This window comes from Aphelocoma coerulescens, chromosome 13 (assembly GCF_041296385.1).
Source record: "Aphelocoma coerulescens isolate FSJ_1873_10779 chromosome 13, UR_Acoe_1.0, whole genome shotgun sequence".
Classification (NCBI taxonomy): domain Eukaryota; kingdom Metazoa; phylum Chordata; class Aves; order Passeriformes; family Corvidae; genus Aphelocoma; species Aphelocoma coerulescens.
The window spans coordinates 9,120,606-9,146,110 of NC_091027.1; the positions used below are offsets into that span (position 1 = coordinate 9,120,606).

Consider the following 25,505-nt stretch of genomic DNA (forward strand, 5'->3'; position numbering starts at 1 on the left):
TGTGCTGAACACCCCAGTGCTGTTTGCCTCTGAAGGCTAATCCTAAATGCTGCTCATCCCAAGGCTGCCCCGACCCTCACTCAAGCGCTTTCTGAACTGGGCTTTGCTTCTTCCCTTCCCTGAGTGTTGTTATCTGAAAACTCCAGACATGGGATAGGAACACAGGGGGGGTTCCAATTCCTCCATCCCAGCACAGCCCTTGGCTGGGACATCCCTCGGGTTCCCACACCCAGCTGGGCCCATGGGAGCTCTCTACCCCTTGGCCAGCACTTCCCCAGGGAAGTTATGTTTTGCCTCAGCACCAGCAACTTCCTTCTTCCTTTCACTTCCACCTTTTGCCACATTAAAAAAATATTAAAAATATTTCTTTAGAAAATGACAGATAAGTTTTTATTCCCATCATCTCAGCACTCCTCATTTCCCCATCTTTCAGCTGCTCTCCTCTTGCTTCATCCCTGGACACCCCTTGAAGGCTGAAGCATTCACATCTCGCTCCCCTCAGTGGAATGAATGGCAGCACCCACCCTCACATCATGGGATAAGGCACAGCGACAAATCCATGGGGAAAAATATCCCCAAAGTGTCACTGAATCAAGGCAAGGGACACAGTCCCTACTGATCAACTGAGGCAGCTCAGCCACTGATCAAATCCATCTGTGTATCTCTCACTAAACACAGAGGGGTGAGAAATCAACTTGGAGCAGGGAAAGGGAGGGCATTGAGAATGCTCAAGAGTTTCCACCAACATGAGCTATAATCTGGAGACACCAAAATCCTGGGGAACTGCCAAGCAGCCAGGCTGTGGGAAGGCACCCTGTGATGGCTTCCCAGGGTGTAGGATCCCAGGGAAATTACAGAGTCAATGCAACAGGGAGAGCAGCCCCCCATCCACAGCACTGTGGGGGGCTGCTGCTGGCACCCCACAGCAGCTCAGATGATGGAACAGGCAGCAGGAGTGAGGGAGGAAGCACTGCCAAGGGACCAGGGAGAATAAGCAACAGGAGAGAGCAAAAAGGGAATGGAATTGAAAGGATAATGCACCTCTGTCTACTGGAAACTTCCAGGACTCATAAACCTGGTGACCCCCCCAAAAGCAAGCCTAGCAAAGCCAGGCCATATACAAAGCAGACCATCACCCCATCACCACACATCCTAATACCTGCCCAGAAACCATGGAGTGAAAAGCCAGGGCTGCGTTCCCTGCTGAAAGGAGATGAAAACTGCTGTCTCAGCAGATGGTACTGCTCATGGTTATTAAGCTCATGTAAGCAGTTTCCCCTACTCCTGTCTACTCCAGTGCCTTCATTTTGCAGTGAAACAATTAATTAGTCACCAGGCCAGATGCTGAGAAGTTAGAAGCAAGGAGCACTCACCTAGATAAAGAGCAGACCTACTTTCCACTTTTCCAGGTTGTGAAGACTTTTATCTCTTAATTATGAAGCAGCAAGGAAGAAAAAAAAAAAAAAACAGACCAGATTTGAGGTGGCTTTCCCTCTCTCTCAAGCTTTTGAAGGAATAATAATTAATTAGTTTAACAGCAAGAAACTGAGCTTCCCCCAGGAGCCAATCCCCTGATACAACTATTCTGCCTTGGGCTGCTGGAAATAGGTGGCTGAAAGTGTTCCCCTTCACCTCCTCAGCCTTAAATACCAGGACTGTACCATGCCAGAAAAATAATAAAGAAAAATGAGAGGGGTATGGTGAGGAAGAGGAATAAAAGAAGAGATAAAAGAAGAGCTGGATATTTTTCACACATTTGGGTTATGCAGATGGTTCCAAGCATGTGGGATTTCAGTTTGGGCTTTTAATTGGAGGAGGACTATCAGGGTATTTCTCAGCCAGGGCAACCAAAACAATCTGAGTCTTTTGTATCCTGCACTTGACTCTTTTTTTTGCCTCGTACTGCTGGGTTTCACCAACTTAATAACTACCAGGGAGTGAATATAAAGCCATGATGGTGAGTAAATGCTGCTGGCAGCTCGGGATGTGGCACTGAGCTCCAGCTGCCAGCAAAGGTGGCTGAGCAGCCAGTGGGAGGGATGTGCATGGCTGCCCTGTGCTCCTTGGAGTGTGTGACAGTGACTGCTCATGAAAGTATCCGCAAAAAATGATCCCAGGCCAGGATCAGAGAGGAGAAATGCTTTGCCATTCCACTCAGGTAACTATTAGACCTATTACAGCTGATCCAGCCAAATCTGATTCCCCTCCTTCCCAGTGCTCAGGTCTGACCACCTGGTGCCATCAGGCAATTCAAACCAAACAAAAACCCAACCAAGCACTGTCATCACTTTTCATATTTATATTTTTGATTTTATTTTTAATTTTTATTAAAAAACAACCATTATTAAAAATGGATCCTTTACTGGAAAGCTTCAGCCAGGGAGAACTCTCATTTCAGATCTTGTGAACAAAATGCAGCACAGTTATAACCCATAGGCATAAAAAAACCCAACCCAGTTAAAAAAAGAGAATGCTTCAAACCATAGCTTATAACTATGCAATTTTCTCAATGTCAATAGAGAGAATTTTGATAAAAGCCTTCAATTCAGAATTTCATGGAAGACTTCTAAAATCCAAGGGAAGAAGGAAGGACATGCTTGTTTAAAAAAAAAAAGCACCTGCCCTTGGATGTACTTATCAAGCCCAAAACGGGGTACATTTCAAATTGAAAATTAGTGAATAATTTTTATTAAAAAAAGAAACAAAATAAAAATGAAAACAAACAAACAAAAAACCTCAAAATATTTTCTCGCTCTGGGAACTTTAAAGTCAAAACCAAATAAAAATGGTCTTAAAATATATACATATATATATATGGCTTTTCATTTTTCCTATCCGTTTCATTACAAACAAAAAAAAATTTGAGGGTGATATTTGGTTTTTAAAAATGGTTCTGTCCTTCTCTTCAGCTGTGAGCCGGAGTGGATGGGATGGAGGCACTGACTTGTGGTTGCTCACGATGGGCTCAGAATCCACTCGAGTTCTCCTTCATCCTCGCCAGTATCCGGGAGTAGACGGGTGCTGCCAAGGAGAAGAGCAAGTTGGGTGGGACAGACACAAACCATCCCCCTGCCCCCTCTCCTCCCAGCCATGCTACATCTTGCTTAGAGCACAGGAGAAACTCCTCTTGAGAGGATGGGGGGCACAGTGGAAATTAGAAATGAGCTGGAGAAGTTGTTTTACCTAGTCGAGGATTCCTCTGAGAAACCTGCATGGAAACAAAACAAGGGTTTACACAGATGCAACAAATCTCCAACAGCCATAAGAACAGTTTGCACATCAATATATTTATCCTTAGTCTCCAAAAACTAGGGATGAGTGACTCTTCATTATTGGAAGCTGATATATAATAGTACCATGTCAAGGTTACATTCACAGGGTGCTGCAAACTGAGGCTTTGTGTTGCAAAATGTATTATTTCTTATATTATTAAATCATGCAAGAAGATCATTCTATGAAACACATACACTCACTTTCCTTGGAAGTCAGCATATGAATGTGAAATGATCCTCCAATCATTGTTACCAAAAATTTAATTTTGGCAGTTTTACATTGAGAGATTTTTCCCTTTTACCTTGGATAAAGCAGATGCCTGTTTGAAGATTTCTAATGCGGGATCTGCAGGTTCATCACCTCTTTCCTGTGGCCTTGAGGCTAAGGGTGGGACATTGAGAGCATTGAAATACTAGTCAGAGCATGCAGGCTGCTTTCTTCCACTATTTTCTGTTGAAAATCCCACAACAGACTAATCCCTCCTCACCAAACTGAAGCCACTGCCCCGTGTCCCCAGTCCTTCCCAAAGCAGTTTTGCTATAACAAGGCTTGGCTCTGTACATTTCTCACCGTGGACCTACCCTGTGGCTGTAAGACAGAATTCACAGCATAAATGACACCATTTGTGGCCATGATATCACTTTCAGCAACAGGCTCCTTGTTGATATGTATTACGTTGTTTTTCTGTTCAGTAAAAGAAAAAAATAAAAAGTAGATGAGAACCTTCTGTCATTTCCAATGTTATTAAAAAAATCCCTCACTTTGCATTCATTCATTTACTGGATGACTGAAGGCATTTTCATTCCTCTTGCCAATTAAGGAGAATATAAAAACAAATTATAGCCTGAGCAGTTTGTCCTGGAATGGCTGCAGGCTTTGGACTTCCTCAGTGCACGGGTTGGGAATGCTGTCCCATGACAGCAGAGCACACCCACCAGCAACCTGCCAGGGAGATGGCTGTGGAGATGGGATCAGGAGAGGGCAGAGCAGGACTGGACATGGGAAGAGTCTAGCATGCACATTGGCCAATTCAATGCACCTGGAAACACTGTCCCTTCCATTTTTGTCCTGTGTTTTCTTATGCATAGAGTGGGCCATGATTACTTATTTTCTGAAATTATTTTTTTCCTCAGTAGAGGATCCTATATTCTCTGAATGCAGTGTAGAGTTTGTGAAATGAAATTATATATCTAAATAAATCCTGCTGTGCTAAGGGAGGCCATGCAGAGATCATTTTTGTTACACAAAAAGAGATATGTTAGCTGAACAAGCTATTCATTTCATTTATTTATGTTCCACACCCCCCCCCCCCACCCCCCCGACTCAGGGTTAAATTTATAGCAGCTCTTGGAAATCATTTACAATTGGTCTTCTGGGGAGAAAGCTGAAGGAAACCACATTTCATTCTTCCAGCTTGTTAAACACATGGCAACAGTCCCTCCAGTACAGCCCAGCAAACACTGGTGGGACTGCGCACACATTCGGGAGATGTTCCCACACCATCCACACGAGCACAGACGTGCTTTGGTCCTTGACATGGACACACACTGGACAGCCCTGCTGACCACAGAAGCCCATCTGAGGTGACTCACCATGCTGACTTCCAGTTTATCTCCCTGCAGGGATTTCAGCCTCACCAGGGCATTAACCGCGCCGCTCACCAGGATCTCGTCAGCCACGTGGAACTTGAGGATGTTGGCAAGCTCCTTGGCATTACCTGGGGGAAGAAAACATTTACATCTACAAACCAGTATCAGCACTTGCTTCCCATATTTCACTGGAAATATGCTGGAATGGAATTACATGGAAAACACCATAATTTCCTGAAAGTGTAAAAAAACAATGTAAAATTAAAAAAACAAACCAAAACCAAAAACCTGGCAGAAGGACCTGGTTAAGGCATTGAGGCCATTCCTGCCTGGGCAGGTGAGGATTCCAACAAGTCCAGAAGGACACTCTCCCAATGTCCCACCTTGGTACTACCAAGCCTGCCCTACACATGAATTCCCTCTTTCTTGGGTTTTCATCCCTCATTCTCTCACTGCGCACAGCATTAACCTGCTTCTCTTGCTGCTTTCACTTCCCAAGGAAGTTTGGGATGGGGTGGGGAAAGACCCATGTGAAATAAAGAAGCAGATAGGGCATTCTGATATTTTCAAATGTCACCAAGGCCAGTGTCACTTGGCAACAATCCTCACAGCTGGGTAGGGAGGGGAAAAGTGCAGGAGAAATGACACTAATGTCTCATGGACTGACGCCCTGATACCATCCCACTGAGTCTCTATTCATACAGCTGTGCTTTGAAACAGATTTTAGAAAGATAAGGTGCTTTTCCTGCACCAGCTGTTTTCCAGAAGAGGCGGTGACATGCACAGAGCGGGCCAGCAGCGCTTCTCCATCTTCTCCTTCAGAGGATGCTGGGCCACTGACAAGCCCCACAGACAGACAGGGTCACTGACAAGCACTACAGACAGCTAGTGCAAAGGTGGCCTCCATCTACAACACCAGAGTAGCTCCCTCAGCCAGGGGGACCTTTTCTTTCAATGCTTTTAAGGATTGCATACAAGCCTTTTTCCATTATGGTTTCCGAGGGTGGCCACAGTTCACTCTGCACGCCCTCACCAGCATGATCCACTTCTTCATCAGAGCATAAGCTAAACATTTGTGTGAGAAAAGAACATCTGAAGTGTCTGCATCTGGGAATCTTCATTCCTGCAGCCATTTAGAATGGCTGCAAAACACTTCTGAAATATTTATATATTAAGCATAAGACTGGACTGATATTACAGGTTCCACATCCCTGCACTTAAAAGGATAACCAGCTACCATGGGCAGATGCTTCCCAAATTATGATGTCAATGTTTGGCTGGGTTTTAATGACAAGAAGACATTGCATTCAAATACCTGACATTGTTTCCAACCACAACCAGTTTTCAACATGAACAAAATAAAAGATTGTGCTGCTTATCCAGAAGGGAGTTATTAAACATTCCCATGCTTTTTTCCACACCCAGCCTGCATGCCTTTGCTTTTCAAATACTGGTCTTCAGCTGCGCTCAAATGGAACATTTGTTGGTTTCCCAGGATTAGACTGGACCTTCTGCTTTGTCCATGTATATGTAGAAGGAGAAACAGCCCCAGCCTTTCAGTAGTTAAATTTCATACAGTGTAACTTGAGGCTGCATGTGGATCATGTCTTCTCTTTGCAAAAATTTCTTTAGACACCCTGATCTGGTGTGGTCAAGAGTCACATTCTCACTTCTTTCATCCTTGAAAAGGGCAGAGACCTCACTGGTTCCTTTAGAAACATCTGTGACTTATCTCGCTTACACCACCAGCACAGCCAAACTGAAGTTGTAGTGAGTTTGTGACACACACTACAAACATGTCTTCCAAGAACACAGGCACTATAAACCCCACTTGGGGAATTCAGTGCCACTCTGTGCATCCTCAGCTTTCTGCTTATGCAAGTCCATTGGGTAGGAAGCTCATGCTTCCAACAGACAGAGACAAAGAATAAGATACAGCAGAGAAACTTGGCCATTCCTCCAGGTATCAGCAGTCACACACAGCAGCTCGCCACCTAAATGTTCTAGACATGCTCACCCATCAGTTTGTTGAGCTCCCCCTGGGGCATGGCTCGGAAAGCTTCATTTGTTGGAGCGAACACCGTGAAGGTTCCCGGCCTGTTCAGGTTCTCTGTCAGACCTGCAGACTGGATTGCAGCCACCAACGTACTGCAAAGCAAACATGCATCAAATGCTTCACTGCAAACCACTGTGTTGGTCAACTGCATGCTGGGCTCAAGAGAGCTGGGAAGTTACAACTGTGAAATCCCTCTGCAGTCCAGCAAATCAAATAACCAAAATGAGGATTAGGAAGGAAATGAGCCTGTGAGGTCCAAAGAGAACATATGAGCAAGGGCAAAGGAACCTGGGAGTGCTGAGTCCATGGGGAACCAAATGGTATGGGGAGACAGAGAGGTCTGGCCACAATGGACCTGATGGGCAGAGATGGCTTCAGAGCCAGATTTTTATGGTACTAAGGGAACCGCTTACTCTTGGCTCACATTTGGCTGAGGGTTATTTGAAGTTTCACTCCCTATAATTTAGAGAGATCATGGTTTTGGATGATCTTTCTATGCTAAAAAAACATACACATTGTCATGACTACAACCCCTAATAAATAGAAACTGCTTTGGCAGCTCTTCTGCTCCTAACTGGCGCTTGGGAAGCACCGAAAGGTCACCTGAAGCGATGGTCTGCCTTGAGAACATCCATCACTGAGCCAGTCGGTGGAGTCAACATTTTGTCCACGCTAAACAGGGTCCCAAACCTTCCCCTCTTGTCATGGGCAGCAATGCAGGCGTTTTCAATGCAGAGGTTCTGCAAACACAATCACAGAAAAAAAGACTTCATTAGAATATGCTTCAAAAGAGAGATTTTGACACTTTCCACAATGACCATTTACACTTTTTACACGATAGCTGTAACATTAGAACACTGAGCATCACTCAGCACACGGGAAGGACTCACATTGCGGTACACAAAAACTCTCAGTTCCTTGTCCCCCAGAGTCTGCAGTTTCTGTCCATGATACAGATACTTAGAGGAGAGCTGGTCTTTGACAATGTGGTTCAGAAGCAAGTTTCTCATGTTGCTGTCAATAATAGGGAGTCCATCTGCAGCAAAAAGTATGGAAAGAACCAGTGATCCACTTAAAATTACTATTGAGACACTAAAACCCATTCAAATACAGAGTATTACCCATATCAGTTTTAAATTGTAAAGCTAGATGCCACTGCCTTGAGGCATTTGAGAGAGGATTTGCATACTTGTGCACTGAAACTTGGCTGAAGACTGTTTGAAGGAGATCTGTGGCCCAAGCTGATGGAAGAAAGGGATTTAATCTGTGGTTTACCTTTGAACACATTATTCACTGGGGCAAGGAGGGTCACTTGCTCACTGCCAGTTAGGTGAGAACTGAGACCAGCTTGTCTGAAAAGGTCTGTAGACTTGGAAACTTCAGATTCTTGTGCCAGCTCAAACACAGTCTTAGCTGAAAAGAAAAGCAACACATAATAGCCTTGCATTAAAGGCTATCCACTCATCACTGTGCCCTCTAAATCCAGCATTTCCTTGAAAAAATAGACAAAAGAAAGGCAACAGAAAGAAAGATGCAGAGAGGCACCAGTACCTGAGTCTGGGATCAGCAGCTCATTAACAAAATGTACAACGCCATTGGTTGCCAGGACGTCCTTGTTGGCAATGATGGGCTTCCCGTTGAGGGTCAGCTCTTCCCCACTGCAGCCCACATCCAAGGTGGTTCCTTCCAGAGTCTCCATGGTCAGGCCAGCGATGATGGCCTCAGCACACATGGCTGACTTCAGGATGTGATGGTTCAGCAGGTCTGTGAGAGAGATGAGTGTCTCAGTGAGCTGCAAAAAGCAGCTATGAAAGTATTGCAGCTTTTAGGGATCCTGTTCAATGGCCAGGGTGTACTCCATAAAATGCAGTCATTTTAAATTGTGCTGATTTTAATTCCACAGCCTGTGAAATAAAATGCCTAAAAAGAGCCACTTTTTATACACTTTTGCCAACTTTGAAAGGCTTCATGTGGGTATTCTACTCACTTGCCAGGGGAAGTTACACTGATTAGATACTACTTTTCTTGCATCTTGCTGGATCAAAAGAAATCACCACCACATAAAGTGCTAAAAGAAAATTCAGAAAAGGGACTGCCTCAGCTCCCTCATCCGTATCTGGTTGCCACTCCTTCTGCCACATCTACAACCAAAGGGCTCTGGGCTGTCCAGTTAAAAAAGATAGACTCTGTCACATCTGTTTACTGCAGCTGTTGTCAGAGTGTATCAAGGAGCTGTTGAGATGTCCTTGAGAAAAAATTAAAAGAACTGAAAAATACTCTTCAGTCTTTCAACGGCCTCAGTAAACAAGCACTTACCCCTCAGGGCTTCTGGGTCTCCCAAGATCCTGTTCAGTGTTTCTCGTGGGATCTTCTCAAAGGCTTCATTGGTTGGAGCCAGGAGTGTGTACTGGCCTTCGCTTTCCAGCAAGCTGCTGAGGTCAGATGCAGCCACAGCAGTCTTCGGAGAAATAAGGAGAGGGGGCAAAACACATTCAGACAGAATAAAAAGGTTAGAAACTTTGTCCAGGCACACACTGAGGGCCAGATTTATTAAGGCTTTTATAATTTCAGAGGACTTACAAAAAATCCTGAATAGCTTCATTCAGCACTTTGGTCCCGTTATAAATTTGACCCAGCCCCATGGTTCTCTGGTGTTCCAGAAATTTGAGCACAAGAGCCCTTTTTTTTTAGCAAGACTGAGAGTTAGTTCGAATACCCAGATATGCCTGGAAAGGGTCACAGTAATTCCAGTGAATAACTCAGATCAGAACCCACAGCTGGCTAACTGTAAATCCCCTGTGCATTTTCAGCAAATAAATCAGGACACATCAAATTAAAACAGTTAATGTTTCCTAGGGCTGAGACTCCCTCACAAGAGTGAGGAGACAGACTCAGTCTATCTCTTTTTTTGAACAGCCATCAAAGGGTGACAATTATGGTCATAAAACCCTACTTGCAGTGATAGCAAACACTTCTCTTCCTAAAGCAAAAAGAGCTACATTGGTATGAGGATTTCATCAGCAGCTCCAGGGTCAGCCCAAGACAATGCCAAAGCTCTTCAGGACAATTCACTGGGAGTGGGGTGACTGAGCATCTTTAAGGAGGCCTGGAGCACCCATGTGTTAACTCACCCGAAGGGTTTCCAGGCTGTCCTCAGTCTCAATGATCTGCTGGATGGTGTTGGTAGTGGTGGCGATGACTTTGTCGATGACATGAACCACTCCGTTGGTGGCGTGATGGTCGGCTTTCAACAGCCTGGCACAGTTCACAGTCACAATCTGCAGAGGGAACGAGCCATGGGGTGTTACATACACTAAAACCAGAAGGTCAAGCACCCTCTGCTGCTTTTCTATTTCTATTTCAAATGCAGTGAGCACTTTATTGAATCAGCAAGAGCAGAAATGTGATTTCCTTAAAAGACACATCAAGAATGAGAACGTTCTACCAAGAATGTTTGAAATATTTCATGTTCAAAGAGCGTTGAAAATCATCAGTGGTTTTGTCTACCCTCAAGACTAATAAAATAAGCCACAACCAATACTTGGGCAAGCACAGTTACACAGCAGCGTGGGCAACTGCCCTGCAACAGCATTGAGGAAACCATCTGCTCATAAGTATTCTTTCCAACTCCTTCAAAGTATGTATCTTAAATCACATGATTTAAGTATACAAAATATGTATACTTAGATCAGCCTAAGCCTTACAGAGTCCTGGAGGCCCAAGGACAGCGTAGGAGCTGCAAGGCAGCCAAAAAGCAAGCATGCTGAACTTCTTTACTGTGGGTGACCATGCACTGGAACAAGTTTCCCAGAGAGGGTGTGGGGTCTCCCTCACTGGAAATACCCAGAACCATGTGGACACAATCCTGTGCCCAGTGCTCTGGGATGCCCCTGCTTGAGCAGGGAGGTTGGACCAGATGACCCACTGTGGTCCCCTCCAGCCTGAGCCACTCTGACTCTGTGAGTGCCTTACCCCGTTGGGATAGTGGTGGATCTGGATAGGCAGGTTCTGGTACATGGAGTTCAGGGTGGTCCCATGTTTCAGATCATCCGTGAGGACCCGTTTGTTCACCATGTGGTAGCGGAGGGCATTGAGCAGCTCAATGTTAACATTACTGACTAAGGAATCCAGAGTTTCCTGAAAACCAGAAAAATCAATTTTTCAGTACTGAGTGCAATTAGGCAGCTGTTGGAGAGGACCAGGAGGTCTGACTGCACCCAGAGTGCTTCCAGGGTGAGGGCATGGGCATGAATATTAAGTGATTCACTCAGCTTCATGCCATTTGTGTAAATTAAGTGCTCAACTTTCTCAAAACTTTATCTTTTGCCTTAGAAAAGCAGCTAACAGCTCTGACACCCTCAGTACTTGGCAGACAAAGAGATGACTGCAGCTCCAGAGTGGGATCATTACAGTATGAGTGGAGCAGTAAGGCAACAGGGCCATGGACAAACTACCGAAAGACCTTTCCCAACAGCATCATCCCTGCAAGGGGCTCTGCTGGGGCATTTGGGGCAGAGGCTTGGCAGTGGGGAGACCCAAAAATATCCCTCCTCCCTGCCCGAGTAGTTGTTCTTGCTCTTGTTCACAGGGAGGCTCAACTGGGATGGGAGCACCAGCAGGACAGCAGTGACCATTTCAGGAGTAGAAATATCACAAGACACAGAGTGAGAAAATGAAAATGGATGTAAAGGAAATGTACATCTAACTGAGCATGGCAAACACTCATGTGGGAATTACCGAGGCTCCAGTTGGGACAGGCTATTTGTACAAATTAAGAACAACCAGAATGGCAATATAAGGGTCAACAAGAAAACTGGAAAGAGATGGGAAGCTTCTTGCTGCAGGTCTCAATGCAATCTCTAATAGCAACAGGCAGGGAAAACTGAATGAGGGGATTTCTCCATCCACATCTCTCTAGTGATGGGATCCTTCAGAAGCAAAGCTCTGGAGCTGATGGACCACCTTGGAAATCCACAGTCCTTCTTCTATCAGTGCTATGTCTATCCTGCCAGACCCCTGCAGAGCTGGAGCTCCACTAGGGAAAATCAGAGGAAGAGGAGAAAGCAGAGGAATTATCTTACAGCAGACAAGGACGCCCAGGCCTCATTACTGGGAGCAAAAATTGTAAAACTTCCAGGTCCTTCAATTTCTGGCCTTAGGTTGGAGCGGTCGGAGTAGAGCTGTGTGGTGGCAGACCCAACCACTCCCAGGGTTTCATAGATGTTTGAAAGTGGCAGAGCTGAAAGAAGAGAAGGTTGAGTTCCCAGAAACATCATTCATTCTTCTGACTGAATTAAAGCATAGCTGGTGAGAACGCTTGGGGAAATGAAGCACATCAGGGGACTGGTATCTGTTCATTAATTAGATAATAAATAATCATGGCCTGACTGCTTCACCCTCAATTACAGCAGTGTAATCCAGGATCTACTGCATTTCTGCAAGTTTGAATGGACTTATTCTGGATTTATACAGATGGGATTTAGGCAAGCAAAGATATTGATTGCTTTCACACAATCCTGTTTGTATTCAGGCTTTTAGGATTTGGTGCTGGACACTGCTGGTCTCAGTCTCCACTGACCACTTGCACCAGCCCATGTGGTTAACTTGGAGACATCAGACTTTTGTGGAAGGAAGTGTACCAAAAGCAAAAGCAAAAGCAGAATATGGCTTTCTTCAATAAACCCAGTTAATTCCCCCCTAATATCAACTAAATGTGATTTTGCTAACCCCATGCTTGCCAAAATGTTCAAGGCCAGGTTGGATGAAGCTTGGAGCAACCTGGGATAGTGGAAGGTGTCCCTGCCCATGGCAGAGGGTTGGAACCAGATAATCTTTAAGATTCCTTCCAACCCACACCATTCTATGAATCTGTGAAAATAAAAATGAGCAGAGACTGGCAGAGCTGTCTGTTACTCTATCATTCCTTTGCATTGCATTGCCAAAAATATATATTACTTGCTGGAATAAGTAGTTCCCTATGGCCCTCCCATGCTCGATTAAGTTCAATTATATCCAAGGTTCTAAGTTGTCTGGAACATTTAGCATGCTTTGGAGCTGATCTGACCCTTGGCTAGTCCTCCACCGAGTCCATTTTGGACTTGTTCATGGCAATACAGCGCATAAATTGCAAAAATCAAATCCACTTCGAGCAATTTTCTAACATTTCCCTTTACTAGGCAGCTGTATAATTTTAAGAAGTCTAAAAAATGTCAAACATATTTTTACCAGCTGGGCAGCCTTTTTCTCCAGGAACTTTTTCATATCCAGGACAGCACTCATAACTGATTACCCTGGAATAAGAGATGGATACAGCAGATTAACCAACAGTATCTTGCTGCTTTTTCTCTGTTTGCTACAGTTCTGGGTCCATCCATATTTGGGGATGTTTCCAAGCAGACTCTTCATTAGAAATACAGACTTCAGCAAAAGACAAACCACACTTTTTATCTCCTTCAGGGCTGCATGTTGCCAATTTCTCCACAGAACAAAAGCAGACACAATTTCTTTTCAAAACCACACTTTCCAGGAGACTTTGTACAAACAGTGGATGGAAACTGATTCCACAGTCCCAACAAGACTGCCAGTGCTGGTTCATCTGGGCACATTTCCCACGGGATTTGGGGATCTCCTCGGCTGACTGCTGCTGTCACATCTCATCACTGTTCAGCCAATACCCGCAATTCCACCGTGGCTGTTTGACCAAACCAGCCAAGCATTTCCCTCTCATTTCACCCTGTTTTAGTCCACCACCAGAAATTATTTGCTTACTTATGGCAAAATCCACAAGACAGACCTGGAGGGAAAGGAGAACCCTGTTCTCAGATATGTGCACTGGCACAAGGACTTGGGAAAAGCCCTGCAAGGAGAAACTTCACCAGCAGTGGGATGTGCATCCACAGGCAGCCAGGCACAGCTGTGTCCATGTGAGCACCTTCAAAGCAGCACTTCCTTCTGACTGGCAGCACTTTCACCCAGTAAAACCAAAGGGGTCAGAGACACCATCCTGGGCTGTCCTGCCGATTTGCAGACCCTAAATAAGCCAGAGCTCCCTGAAAACTGCATCCATCATCTGCAGCTCGATGAGAAACAAATAATCTGATTCTCAAAGGTGGCCATTTGAGGGAACATGGCTTGGTATTAACAGGGAAAAGAAAAAAAAGCAAAAAGAAAAAGGGAAAAAAATCAGTAAAAATCAATCCAGAAGTTGCCTGTTTATTTTTCCCAGGGGATTCTTTCACCTGTTCCTCTATACTTGGTGTGAAAGGAGTAAGGCCACCTGATTGATAGGCTGAGAGAGCCAGGGAATAGGTGTTCCTCCCAAAGACAAGCATTTCCTCTGTGCTCCCAGCTGGATTCGAGACAAGTAGGATGCTGTATTGCCGAGGCTCAGCACGCTCACTCAAACAGAGAGGAAAATCCTCCAGCTTCAGATATTTGTCATCATTTTAAAACTGTTAACAAACAGTGGAAATGCCTGGGGTTTAATAGGGAATTCTTCAGGGTAATTAAGAGCCAGAAAGTGAAACAAATACCTGCTTTTCTGTGACAGAAGCAAATAAATTCTGTGTCATGGTTTCCTAAGAGAATTACAAAGCAAACCCAGACTGATTGTCTAGACATTATATATTCCATGTGGGAAAGAGTTTGCCTAAAGCAATCCCTTCCTTTGACTACTGGAGATCTTAACACCCTGCTGCTCCACTTTCCCAGCCCCCCTGTCTTGTGTTCATTGGAAACACACACTTTCTTCCCTCACCACTTCCCTCCCCTACCTCCAATTTTTCTTTTTTTCACCCTAGAAACTAAATCCAGTCTAGACAGTTCCCTTGGTTCAGACCTGTAATCAAAGATGAAGAACTGATTAAAGAGAAATCATTCCAAAGTTCAGCATAAATAATTCCTGAGTGCTGACGAAGGCTTTAAAAGCCTTACTTATAGATCAATTGGAGATTAATGAGCTGCTCCAAAGGGGCAGGACATGGATGAACACAGCCTGTGGCACACTGGGTCAGGGCTGCCCCAGCCCCCAAGGTGCCTGCCAGGAGGGGAGGGCACTGGGAAGGGATGCAGGTACCTGGTCCAGTGGAAGGTGTCCCTGCCCATGGCAGGGGGTGGAACTGGATGGTGCTTGAAGTCCCTTTCCAGCCAAACCATTCTGTGATTCCATGACTGCATCTCCTGCTTTTCAGTGGGTTTGTGGGCATCTCCAGCAGGAAGATGCTTGCTCATGGCAAGAAGCACCAAGGCAGTAATGGGGTGAGCTCCACTCAGGCAGGAACTCCCTCAAGTCCCCTGTCTCACTCTCCCACTGAAGGTGACCTTCAGCCCCACCTGGTATGTGTCTGGCACATCACCATTCCAAGCACTGGCAAACTGCTACAAAGGGCCAGGTGAACACAGAGGCTCAGCCAAGGGTTGGCACCTACAAGGAGCCAGAGATGGTGGTTATTAAACACAGCTTCAGCTTCAGGCATTTGGCCTCCCATGGCTGGTGGAAGCACAAGACCACCCAGCCCACCCAAAGGCACCATTCAAGGGGTTGCTCAGGGGTGGGCCCAGGGCACGTTCCCAACTGGTCCTGCAGCCACCTCCAGCCCTTGGAAAGGAGCAGCAGGGCCGTGGCTGAAGGATGCTCTGCACCTCTGTGCTGCTGTGCCCTACGCATCCATGGGGGAGGGAGGCTGCTCTTGACACATCCTGCACCAGCTGGGCCGGAGCCCCAGTCTGCTGCCCAGGGAGGAGTACTTCCCTTGAACACCTCCCAGCCACTGCTCCACACAGTGGGTTCTGCACAAAAGCCTCTGGAACTGCCCTGTCCATCCCTGTTTCTGCTGTCTGCTCAGTGGCCACAGACCATCCTCCGGGACACAGCGGATGCCAGAGATGTGGGTTAGATCAGCACTGCCCTAACACAAAGAGCATTTGTCATCCACTCTGCAATGCCTTGACCACAATTTCCTGACCTCCTCAGTGAGTAATTTCAAGACAAATCTATAGTTTTTTAGCCTCTGGTTTCGAAACACTATTTCTTAAATGTCTATCTGTGTCTGCCTCCAGAAGCAAGCTCCTTTAGTTTAGGCTTTTATTAGTCATTGTTCCACTGCTGTTGCATTCTTAGGAGCTGAAATTAAATTTTAAGTGCATTTTTCAAGGTAATAAAAATAAGCTTAGGCATATATTAGTGGAAAAAGATCCATTTGTAATAATTTCCTGTAATAAAGCCCATATGTTTTGTTTTTGTAAAATAAGTGCCAGTAATCTTTTTCTAAACTGAGAAAAGTGCATCAGACATGAAAAAAGGAAAGTTAATTTCAAGAGAAAAAAAAAAAAAAAAAAAAGGAATCTATTAATGGGTTATTCCTCAAAAAGTAATCCAAACCAGAATTTATGAGTTGTCTTTTCATTTTCAAGACAAAACATTGTGTCGGGATGTGTTCCATTGCAACCCCAATTCTGTAATAATGAGTCCAGTGCATAAGGGAGGTAGAAAAGTATAAAATACACAGGCAAAGTGATGTAAAGATACTCTAAATGAACTATTTCTCTGGCTTTGGAATAACCAACAGTGGAAAATTACCTAATTACCAAAACAATTTTGTCTCAGTGCTCCTTGAAATCCAAGCAGTGTCAGAATTCTTGCCAACTGTCTTATCTCACTTCATCAGCAACAATAAAAACTCTACATAAATCCTCTACCTAATTTCTCTGTAACTGTGTGAGCCAATATTTCGGCAGAGAAAAACAGAGGAAAAAAAAAAAAGCAGATAAAGAGGTAGGAGTCTTCTTCTGAAGCATGAATTAAAATTTCCATTGTGCACAAACAGCCCCAGTGGAGTTACTCCACCCCTGTGGGCCAGAAGCATCAAGTCTGCAAAGCCCCAGAGTCTCCCCACCAAGGTGTAACCTCTGTTTCTGCCACAGAGGAGCTCAGCACAGCACCTGCTGCTGCCCAGGGGTCTGAGCCCTCTCAGCCTGGAGCAGCAGCACAAAGGTGAGGCACACAGAGCTAAGGCTAAAGACCAAGCACATCTGTGTCTTTCAGGCTGGCTTTCCTTGCTGCTCCAGTCACTCGGAGCTGCCCGATGCAGGATGTGATCATTCCACAGCGAGTGAAGTTATGCTGTACAGGCTTGCAGTAACTTTTCTGCCTTCCTTGCTCAGGGATGAATTTGTCTGCTCTGAACCAGCTCTGCAGGAGCTCAGCTTTGCTCCTTGGTAGTTCCTGCCAGTTGTCACTGACCTCCCTCCCCACTACCTGTTTGAAACAGTGCTCAGAGCAGGAAAAGGAAAGAAATCAAAGCAGTCAAAACTACCATCCCACAGCCAGGCATTTTCACCTGCAACACACATACAGCTTGTGGCACCTCTGACCATTTAAGCAAATAGGGAGGATAAAAGCCAGGTCAAATGTGAAGTAGATGAGATGGGCCAAATGTGTCCTCCCCGGGACTGCTGTTCTCAGGTGGGAAAAACCTTTTAGGAGGAGGAGAAAATGCCCATGCTGATGGAAGGGATCCCCCTGCCAACCAGAGTACCATGCACACAGCTTTAGGAGAGGACTGCTGAGTACAGATCCCAAGAAAAGGCTGGATCCACAGAGTTATGATGACAAACATGCCAAATCCTGACTTTTTCTGGCATTTAAGGGTATGTGGTATTCTCAAAACCTCTCACAGACCAGCTCAGTCCAACAGAAGGGGCCAGTTTGGAGGTCCATGCTGAGCACCATCAGCTGTGCCCACCTGCTCTCTGGGCTCTGGCACCTGAGCACAGCACAGCACAGCATCAGACTCCTGACACTGCTGAAAGAAAGTGACTGCTACAGCATAATGCATCATGTCCTTTATAGCCCAAATGACTCCTGATTGCTTCCATATGCCAGGCACACCACGTCCAGTGGGAGCCATCACAAGCAAACATTTGTAATCAGAGCTGTCCCAGGGTCCTCTGGAAAATCCGAGTCAAGGCATGTGTCTTTTGTTCTGCACCAGCACTGCTAAAGGAGAAAGCGGGGCCCAGGCTCAAGAATGACTGGGAGGAGAGAAGACAATAACACCCATTGTGGAGATGATGTAAAACAAAGAATAGTGAGCAAATTCCGTGGATAATGGAAAGATTACCTCATAGGTTAACAGGCAGGTTAATGGTTTGTGTGCTTTTCTCTCAGTGATGCATCATTGGGTGAGACACTTGGGTAAAAGCAGAGAAAATGAGGTAGAAGAAATCACCCCATCTCCTCAAATGAAATCATGAAATACTGCCAGATGCCAGTTATTCCACCTCCTCCCAGAGATAAGCGGATGCATGAGTTTGTCTGTGCCAAATACAGCTGCACACTTGGGTTACATAAGGTTAGTTTCTCATTTGCTTCAGAGCTAAAGAAATCCATGGCTGGACTGCTTTGCCTTTCAGTGACTACAGCCCTGAAAACTCTCCCACATCCACAGCTGGGTCGTGTTTTCTTTGGAGACATACTAAGCTACTCTCTTATCAGAAAAGGCAATGATGAGACCATGTTGCTGTGCCATAAACTCGTCCATTTTATGTCAAGAAGGCCATTATTCAGCCAAGATGACAGCCTGAACTCTAATCACCCAAGTTAGGCTTTTCCAAATTTTTGTGTTTGTAGAATTAAGGGGAGGGGGGCTGGTTGCTTGTTTTTACATTATTGCCTCTCCTTTTTTAGGACAGTTGGACATAAGGAAAACAATGGTATGCACACACTACATGGTACATCCAGAAATACATCCTCCTGAAGTACAGAACTTTCCTTCTTAGGGCAAATTCACGTGAAGTACAATGAAAGCCTAAAGCTGTGCACAGCCGTGACTCCTGGCTTGCCTGCCTCCTCCCCACACCAACACCAGACATGAATCCTGATGGCCAGGTGTCCCAGCTACACCAGTGACAGCAACCCAAATCTGCAGTAAAGAGCAGCATGTTGCTATAGCTCTAATTACAATTGACATTGAGCCGTGAGAGAAACCCATGGGATGATTTTCTTCTCTCTGTTCTTGACCCTGCAGATCCAGGACAAGACCTGGCCCACAGCTCTGATCCCACAGCCAGGACTGCTCAGGGAATCTTTGCACTGACCCTGGGTGTTGTGATGGTCTGTGCTGTGGGCCAGTGTGTCCAAAAGTCCAGTCTGGATTACAGCAAGGGAGAAGATTCCCCACTCCTTCTCTACAGCCTGGCAGATAGTCAAGCATGCATAGCCTTAATTATCTGCTGACTGCATCTTTCAAAAGAATGTCCCGAGGCTGCTCACACAGATTCTTCATGCAACAGCTACTTGAATATTATTGTTTGCAATTTTAGACGTGGAATTGGCCTGCAAGACTGATTAACTTTCCTGGTGGAGTCATCAGAGTGTTGGCTAAAGCTGACACATCTTTCCTTTTATTTGTTTTCCCTTCCAAAGCAAACAGATGGAGATGAATTTTACGTTCTCTCCAATATCCATCAACTCTGGGCTGCCTTTTTTTCCCCTTTTTTATTTCTTAAATTTAGGCAGCATTGAGCCTATCATGGAGACAGACAGGGCTAAGTACTAGAAAACATCTGGTACACACTTCATTACAGCACTGAGAGCTATATAAGTATACATAGAAATGCAATTAGAATAAACCATCAGGGTTTATACTTACATGGCACTTTTTCTTCTTAACATCAAAGTGTTTTAGAAAAACAAATATTTCTTAGGGGTAAAAAGCTAAAGTAATTCTTAACACATACACACATGACACCCACACCATGGGCTCTGACATCCCACAGCTGCTGTCTGCTTCTCCCACCCAGCACCCACCTCCACAACAGGGTCTTTGGGGAGACCCTGTCTGGCACTCAGGGACTTACGTGGACTTCCCACAGATCTTCCTCTGGTACCACTGCTTGCAGTTGGTGAAATATTTCCTGTTGGTGCCGATCAGCTTCTGCACCGCACACACGTTGGGGCTGCAGGAAATGACAGAGCAGAAGAGGGTCCTGTAAGCCTCCCTCCTTCAATGCTGACTCCCAGCACAGAGCCAGACCCCACCTGACAGTGCCTGAAAAGCCCTGCTGGGACTGCAAGGGAGGAAACCTTGAGAGCTGCAAGTCAACTTGCTCAATTTAGGCCTATAATGACCATCCTTAAATGGAGGAAGCAGTGAAAGAGATCTCTCTTGACTCTTCCAGAGCATCTCTTTCTTTACTGAGTGCAAATTCTTGGCTTTTTTCCATGTTCCACCTCTCACCAAAACGTAAAGAAATCAAGTAAAAATACTTTGGTCAGAATTTCCATGGTGAACAGCTACTTAAAATTCAGAATCACAGCTAAAGCCTCAGAAAGTTATGTAATAATACAAATCCTTCCAAAAGAAACCATTATTTTATTGTCTAGGACATAAAAAAGGTAAGACAGATATTTATCAGCCTACAGGCTTGCACCAAACCCAGAACTTTTGCCGTATGATAGACTCAGCAAATTCTGGACATGGATGCTGAGCTGAATGAGGGGAAGAGGAGCAGCAGCACTGCCCTCCTCTGTTTCAACACACCAGATATGACAGCACAGATCAAGAGTGGCTGTATCAGCCCATAAGGTACCAAGAGCTCCTGCTCAGCCAAAAAGCCTGGTGGTTGGTGTTCCATGTGTGAGTAACCCTGCTGAGAGCCGACTGCAGCTCTTCAGCTTTCTAAGAAGTGGCAACACCGTGAGCAGAGATGTGGTCAAGCTGGAGCTGGGAGTTTCCTTGCTGCTGGTTTGGCCAGCACAGCATTTCTCTGCTCTGCCTGGCTCACCATCTCTGTGGTTTGTGGCCAGCAACCCTGGCCACGTGTGTAGGCAAAACGTGGTCAGCACAAAAGATATGATTTATGGATCTGTGTTGCAAGGCCATCAACTGCCTCTGGGCTTGACCAGAGGTGTAGCAAATGCCCAAGCAAGCTGAGGATGCTTAGCCCAGCTGAGGCTGGATTCCCAACACCAACACCATCTCCCAGTAGCAGCAGCATCACCAAAAGTATGCAGAGTATTGGCTGCCAAGCAGATGAAGGGAAAACAAATAATTAAGCAAAATGCATAAATCATCACTTCAGCCTGTCAGAAGTGCTCTGTGCTGTCCAAGGCAGAGTTTTCATTTGCACAAACGAAACTCCGAATGGAGTCTGGAGATGCTCTTGTGAAGGTCTCGTTGATCTGCTCAGGAGAACAGGCAGAAGCCTGTGTCCCGCTGCGTTTGACCGAGGCACTGCCCGCTTGCCCCCCAAAATGAACAAAAGCAGAGCTTGCAGCCCAACCACCGAGTCCTCCTGCAGCCGTGCTTGCTTTTCAGCGGCATCCCGAAACGGGCCAGCCTGCCCATCATTAGCATGAATTAACCTGAGGGTCTCCTATATGCTGGCTGACTCCAGTGCCAGCCTCCGCGGGAGCCTGGCTTGCCTTCAATGAGCCTTTGTTGGTGCGGCTGCCGCAGGGCCCTGCGGAGGCAGCATCCGACCCTGCGTGTCCCAGGCACCTTCATCCTGCCCCGAGGGGAAAGAGAGGACCTGTGGGGACTCAGCTCATCATTTCCCTCATTACTGCCACATCCAGTAATGGTAGTTTGTTTCTTCATGAAAGGATTTCATTCAGTTTCTGTATATAAGGCAGGGAACAAGGAGCAAGAACCTACTGAAAAAAAAGTTAGAAATCACAAAACCAAACTTTCAGCTGGTGCAAACTGCCCCAGACTCAGCAACTTCCAAGCCAAATCATCACTTAGAGAGACGTCTGTGCTCTCTGACTCAGCCCACCTTGGCCACCCGGCCCCGCCGTGCCGAAATATGGTTCCAATTACATCGAAATTCCAAACCTTGCCTCGATTTTAGCGTCTGGCTGACGGCAGTGGACAATCCCTCTAATATTCATCTTGACAAGCCTGGCTACTGAAGGACTTGTTTGATCACTTCCCCTGCATCCCCAGGAGCAGCCTGCCAAGAAAACCCTTGTGCCTCCAGGACTGTATTGAACTGCCTTGCTCCCTTCTCCCTGAGTTCTGTGGGGCTGCTCCTCCTTCCCTGCCTTATGGGAGAAAACCTTTTTCCAGTTTTTCCTCAGTGTGGAAAAATCCCCGCTCAGGACTGAGTTATCAACGATTCCTGCAGGCACGCTGTAGTAGCGGCTCCCCGCATTGCATGTTCTGGTTCCTTGCCCAGTCTGGCTTAAAATGAATTTGTCAACACTCTTCCCTCTCCTCGTTGGAGTTCATCACCTTTGCCATGCCGTTCCCAGCCAGCCGCTCTGACTCCAGGATAAAACTGCCTATTGTTCCCCTTCAGCCAATGCCTTTTGCTTGGCAGCGGCAGCTGGGAGCTGCTGGGACAGGGGCTGCCCTTGGGAAGAGCCTGAGAAGAGCAGAACTTAATGTACAGCCCCAGCTGTAAGGATGCAAGGACTGTGGCCATGGAGCTCCCCAGCATCACGCTGTGCCCACAAAGCTGGGTGGGTTTGGGGAGAGCACTCCCACATTTTCATCTTCAAATGTTAATGTTCCTTATACACTTTTCAGCTCCTCTCGCTGACTTGAGCTGATTCATTTTAAAAAAAGTTAATTAAGACATACAAGTTTTGCTGTAGAGCCAAGCTCTGCCTCCCAACTCACTCTCGGCTCAATGGGGGCATTGATGGTGTGGGGGATGCTCACAGCAAAGGGTGGCAGTCCTGGTTGCACGTCCCTGTGGAGCTGGCTCCTGCAAGCAACACAACATGCCCCACATCCACTGTGTTTTGGGCTGGTTTTGTGTTGCTGTATCTCTTTGGCACATCATTAATCGATGCTCAAAAGTCTGTGTATGTTCAAAAATTAGCTTGGTATAAATCCCTCTCTCCATCAGAACGGGAGCAGGGAGCAAAGAGCTGTGGTCAGCCACACTGGGTTAATCTCAACTCAGATGGAAGTTCTGGCATTCCAGTTCCTTGGGTCTTCCAAAGATCTCAGGCACCAGAGTGGACCGCAGTCACATCTTACCCAGTGCCTCTGTTAATTGTGCAGGGAGTGACATACCAAGCTTCTCTCTGCAGAGATGAGTGCACTGATTTACACCAGGCTGCCCTAACTTACTCAGCCTGAGCAAACGTCAGTCTCAGGACTATCAGCAGAACTATTTACTTAAGTTTCACATCACACAGAGATGGTGAACAAGACTCACTGTATTTCTACATAAATTGCTGCAGTTCTGGCATTATTGACCTGTTACAAGTAGACATCAGCTCAGAATTTGCCTGTTGGATTGTGTACCTGATCAGACATACAAACAGCACATCCCTTGTCATAAATTCTGACCTGGATCCCTGCCAGAGAATGTATCAAATTGCAACATTTAAATCTTGGGAGGTTTTTTTTTTACTTAAAGCATTTCATGACCCTGCTTCCAGCAATGCACTTAAACAGAAGCTTCAACTCAATCACTGTCACCATCCTGAGAGATGGAAGCCAGCTGAAAGGTCTGTCATCCTTTCACCATTCCTAATTCTTAATAAATTTTAAAAACAGTGGAAACAACTTGGTTGTTAACATTGGGTTAGTTTTCTGCCTATTAATGAAGTCTTAAAGTACTCACTCTGTAACATGCTGTGTATCAAGCAAGAGAGGTCTACATGCATTTTTCCGTAGGCACTATCTTGTAAGGTTTATGAGTAAATAAGTGATTATTTTTGTCAAGAAAACTTCCAAGACTGACTGGGGTTTCCAGTCAAAGAGTAAGTTGATGCTGACTCCATTGAGACATTGAAGAGATTTTCCTTTGTTTTCCTACAAATTCATGAAAACGACAATTCTTTCCACAAAATCTTTAATGGTTCAAAATCTAGGGATTTTTATCCCCTTTTTCCTCAACAGGGATATACTGATAAAGAAGCATTGAGGGGTCTGAACTGACATCTGCAATACTAAGTTTCGTGACGGAAAAGCGGAAAAGTTATCGAAAGAAAATAGCTACCCGAGGATGAAAGTGAAAGAAATGGAAGAAGTGGTTACCGAGAGAGCTCCCCGCGGTGCCCGCGCGGCCCCGGCTCGGCGCCGCCTCCGCGCCCGCACAAAGACCCCGCGGGGCTGCGCGGGACGGGCGAGACGGCTCCGGGCGCATCCCCCGCGGGCCGCCCGCTGCCGACGGGAGTCGGGAAAACGTAGGGGAAAAAAGGGTTTAAAAGAGATTCCCCCCCACCCCCTGCCCTCCCCGTCCCCGCGGGACGCCGCTTACCCGTGCTGCCGGCCGCGGAGCCGGCTGTGCTGCAGGACCTGCTGGTACGGGGACTTGGCGGCGGCGGCGAGGCCGAGCGCCAGCAGCAGCAGCGGCAGCGGCGGGCGCACCATGGCCGGGAGCGGGACGGGACCGGGCGGACGGGACGGGCCGGGCTGGCGGCGGCGAGCCCCGTTAAATGCGGCGGCGGAGCGGGGGCGGGGGCGGGAGCGGCCCCGCGGGGGGAGCGGAGCCGCCCGGCCCGGCCCGGCCCGGCGGGAGGGGAGGGAAGGAGGGGAGAGGGGCCGCCCCCCGCGAAGGGCATCCATCCGTCCCTCCGTCCGCCCACCCGCCCTTGCATCCCTCCGTCTTTCCACCCGTCGCTCCGTCCGTGCCTCGCAGACCCGGCGGGGGGGGGAAGCAGCCAGAGATGTCCTGTATCCCCCGTCCCAGATCGGTGTTTCATCTCCACTTTCTTCTTCATCCGGACTTTTTCCTCCATCCTTCCCCCAGTCGGGACTCAGGGCGGGTGGTTGCACTGCCACGCTCCGGGTGTCCCACCGGCTCCAGCCCCTTCGTGATCTCCCTGCCCGGGGGCTCTCCTGGCTTCAGCCCACGCCGGGGGAATGTCACCCGCGCTGCCTCCCCAGGTCCCCTCAGTGCCTCCTGGTGTCGACCCCCTCTCAGCCACTTCCAGCACTGGCAGGGGTCACCCTTGGTCATCCTTCTTACTGCTTTTATACCAAACCAAACGAAAGCAGCTCTTATGCTGAGAGAGTTGGAGGTGTTCAGTTTGGAGAAGAGAAGCTTCAGGGAGATCTTTGAGACCCTAACAGTACCTAAATGGGGTTTACAAAAAGGAAAGAGAGCAACTTTTTATATGGGCAAATAGTGTTAGGACAAAGGAAAATGGTTTCAAGATAAAAGAGGAGAGATTTAGATTTGATAATAGGAAGAAATTCTTCCCTGTGAGGGTGGTGAGGCCCTGGCACAGGTTGCCCAGAGAAGCTGGGGCTGCCACATCCCTGGGAGTGTTCAACACCAGCTTGGATGGGGCTTGGAGCAACCTGGGATAGTGGAAGGCATCCCTGCCCACAGCAGGGGGTTGGAACGAGATGAGCTTTAAAGTTCCTTCCAAACCAAACCTTTGTGTGATTCTATGATTCACTGCAACATCCCAGTGTTTGTAAAGGGTTTGCTCTGGTTGGACTGACATCAAAGTTGAAGGGCTCTTTCCTCCCTAAATCTGCCTGGGAAGCAAAAGGGGTCCTTTGGGGCCACTTGCCCTTAGGGACAGATCTCTGCAAAATCCTCCTGTGGCTTTGCAGACTGGGCAGTGGCCAACAAGGGCAGCTGCTCAGCAAAGGATGGGAATTGAAATGTGT

General features: G+C 46.7%; 1 protein-coding gene across 1 annotated transcript; it reads right to left on the reverse strand.

The window, feature by feature from the left end:
• Window positions 1–2,279: 2,279 nt before the first annotated feature.
• Window positions 2,280–24,301, reverse strand: TGFBI (transforming growth factor beta induced). The gene is made up of 17 exons (XM_069029070.1): window positions 24,142–24,301; window positions 19,777–19,875; window positions 13,144–13,208; window positions 12,000–12,157; window positions 10,891–11,055; window positions 10,050–10,196; window positions 9,235–9,376; window positions 8,470–8,682; window positions 8,194–8,331; window positions 7,809–7,954; window positions 7,522–7,658; window positions 6,880–7,010; window positions 4,866–4,990; window positions 3,855–3,957; window positions 3,575–3,654; window positions 3,184–3,208; window positions 2,280–3,021 (listed from the first exon to the last, which is right to left on the reverse strand). Exons 1-17 carry the CDS (start codon window positions 24,252–24,254, stop codon window positions 2,966–2,968), a joined length of 2,043 nt encoding a protein of 680 aa, XP_068885171.1. The 5' UTR covers window positions 24,255–24,301; the 3' UTR covers window positions 2,280–2,965.
• Between the last annotated feature and the right edge of the window lie 1,204 nt (window positions 24,302–25,505).